At 63.7% G+C, this 2668-nt stretch overlaps 1 protein-coding gene across 1 annotated transcript in view; it reads right to left on the bottom strand.

Annotated features, from left to right (window-relative positions):
• The window catches only part of CARD9 (caspase recruitment domain family member 9), a 6797-nt gene that overhangs the window by 2878 nt on the left and 1251 nt on the right, over nt 1-2668 (bottom strand). The window contains exons 4-7 of the mRNA XM_042781797.1: nt 2432-2649; nt 2201-2344; nt 1827-1952; nt 199-390 (exon numbers count right to left, since the gene is read on the bottom strand). Of these exons, the coding sequence (XP_042637731.1) occupies nt 199-390; nt 1827-1952; nt 2201-2344; nt 2432-2649 (680 nt within the window). The remainder of the gene's footprint in view (nt 1-198; nt 391-1826; nt 1953-2200; nt 2345-2431; nt 2650-2668) is intronic.

Raw genomic sequence — 2668 nt, 5'->3', positions numbered from 1 at the left:
CCCCAGGCCCCTCCGTGGCCCCTCCCTGGGTCCCTCCGTGGCCCCCCCCAGGCCCCTCCGTGGCCCCTCCCTGGGTCCCTCCGTGGCCCCCCCAGGCCCCTCCGTGGCCCCTCCCTGGGTCCCTCCGTGGCCCCCCCCAGGCCCCTCCGTGGCCCCTCCCTGGGTCCCTCCGTGGCCCCTCCCTGGGCCCCCGCGCACCAGGACGAGCGTCTCCGGCTGCTGCCGCCTGAGCCGACCCTCTGCGGCCAGGAGCTTGCCCTCGCACTGGAACAGCTGCAGCTGGAGCTCATCCGCCTTCTCCCCGAGTTCTCGGACGCGCTTCCGCAGCTCGTCCTTCTCCTGCAGGCCCTGCGCGTGCTGTTTGTGCAGCTCCTCCCGCGTCGTGATGGCCTGTGGGTTGGGCACAGCCCAGTGGGCAGAGCGGCAAGGGAGCCACTCACTGCTGCACGGCCCACTGCCTTCCAGCAAGTCCCCACAAAACCTCCAGGAGCGAGAACTGGAGCAGGACAGGGCGCAGGGACGTTTTCACCCTTTGGTGCGTTGGGGCACAAAGCAGTGGGGCTCATTACGGGAAGCGTGGGCGCGTGAAGGCACACAGGGCTCGGACGATCCTGCAGCCCCTCTCCACCTCCTCCCGGCTCCTCTCCCCCCCCAGCAGGTGGGCTCAGCACAGGTTATGCCCCACCCCCACCTCCACCCACGTGTGTGTCACCCGTGTGCGGCTTTACATCACAGCTGCACACTTCATCACTCCGCGTGTCAACCACACCTCAGCGCCCCCCCGTCCTCACAAACTCGTGCTGAATAGCCATGGACAGCATGTTCTCGGCATTACTGGCTACTTCCCCAAGAGAAACTTTTAGACCTGGGCTTGCTGGGTTCAAAGGAATCTCGTTTTGAGCCTCCAGAGCATGGATGAGGCATGGATGGTCGCTGGAGAGAACTGGAGACCACCTCCTGACTGACCCTCAGCAGACAGACATATCTCCTACACCCTGGGCTGCTGGCCACCTTCTGAGAACCTGGGCAGTCAACGTGTGTGGATGCCTTAAGTTAAAAAACTACCTGCAAAATGAGGCAGACAGAACGATTGTGTTTCAGTAAAACAAAACCAAAACGACAGCTCTGGTGAAAGAAGTCTGTCTCCAGCCAGAGTGCAGACAGCAGTGTCCCGGGTGCAGGCAGTGGGGGTAGGGCAGGCCGGGGTGGCTGCCCCGGCACCGTGGTGGTTCCGTGCGGTTCTCACTGCATGGCGCAGTGAGCTGAAACGTGTCCCCTAAGAGAACTCACAAAAGGGCTAACCACAGTACCTGCGCACACTACCTTGTTTGGAAAGAGGCTTTTTGCAGGTGTTATCAGTTACCATGAGGTCACCCTTCAGAAGGGCGGGTCCCGATCATGTAGGAATGCTATCCTTACAAAACAACAGAGACCCAGATGAACCCAGAAAAACCCAGAGGGACCCAGAGGGCCTTGGAGGGACCGGGAGGGACCTGGAGGGACCTGGAGACAGAAGACTAGGGGAAGATGGAGCAGAGACTGGAAGATGTTTCCAGACACCACCAGCAGCTGGGAGAGGCCGCGGAGGGTGCTTCCCAGGCTTCTGCGAAGGGCGGCCCTGTCCACACTCTGATTTCAGGCTCTGCCTTCAGAGATGGCAGGAGTGCATGCCTGTCATAAGCTCCCAGTGCGGGGAGCTTTGTCACTGGCCCCAGGACACAGAGTGTGCACCGCTGTGGTGTCACAAGTATCAGCTGCTCTGTGAGCACGGAGGATGCCCAGCTCCACACCCTCATCCCTGCATCCTTGCCGGGCAACAGGTCTACCTGGTCCCTCTCAATGGCCACCTCCTCCATCTGCTGCAGGACGGCCTCAATGCGGTCCTTGTACATCTTGGAGTCCTTGCGTAGGGCCTGACACTGCAGCTCGAACATCTCCTTCTCCTCCACGCACTGTGGGACACACAGCTCAGCCCTGCCCCGCCACATACTGGCCCCAGGGTGTGCTGGGGGCCCGGGCTGCTGGGCTGTCACGAAATGCTGCATGTGAGCACCGTGAGCCACGCCTGGGCTTCCATCCCTCTGACAGGTGGAAACCAGAGGCTTCACACCTCCAGGAATACGCAAAGTGGGCGCCCAGCTGGGTCCCAACCCTCCCTTCTGGCCCCCTGCTCCCTCAGCCTCGCCCCTGCCCTGCGCACCCGGGCCCGCTGCGCCTCTGCCTGGCGCAGGTCCTTGCGCAGAGAGAAGATGGTGCTCGTCTGCTCCTGGTGGTCACGCAGTGCTTGCCGCCAGTCCTCCTCCAACACCTGCATGTAGGCACTGCTCCTGTCGCGCCTCCCATCCTGTAGAGGCAGGGAGGGCCCGTGATGGTGCCTGCGGCCTGTCCTGCGGGGACAGTGCTTCCTCCGCTCTGGGCCCCCAGGCCCCACCTGGGCAGCGGCCTCCAGCTCCTGCACGCGCGCCTGCAGCAACGCCTTCTCCTGCTGCAGCTCCCACAGTAGCTCCTGGCTGGGCCGCTGCTCCATGGCGTGCCGAAGCTTCAGCGTGTGCTTGCGCTCCACGGTGCAGTCGTCCTCAGCCTTCATAAGGCTGTGCCTGAGCCGGTCCACCTGTGCGTGGCCCGCCTCAGGGGGCTGCGCCCGGGCCCCGCCCCTCCGGGCCCCGCC

The sequence above is a fragment of the Orycteropus afer genome, unplaced genomic scaffold (assembly GCF_000298275.1).
Source record: "Orycteropus afer afer isolate SDZICR_OR568_19922 unplaced genomic scaffold, OryAfe1.0 scaffold00174, whole genome shotgun sequence".
Taxonomy (NCBI): domain Eukaryota; kingdom Metazoa; phylum Chordata; class Mammalia; order Tubulidentata; family Orycteropodidae; genus Orycteropus; species Orycteropus afer.
The sequence above is the reverse complement of the archived record's forward strand: the minus strand, read 5'-3'. Positions and strand labels throughout refer to the sequence as shown.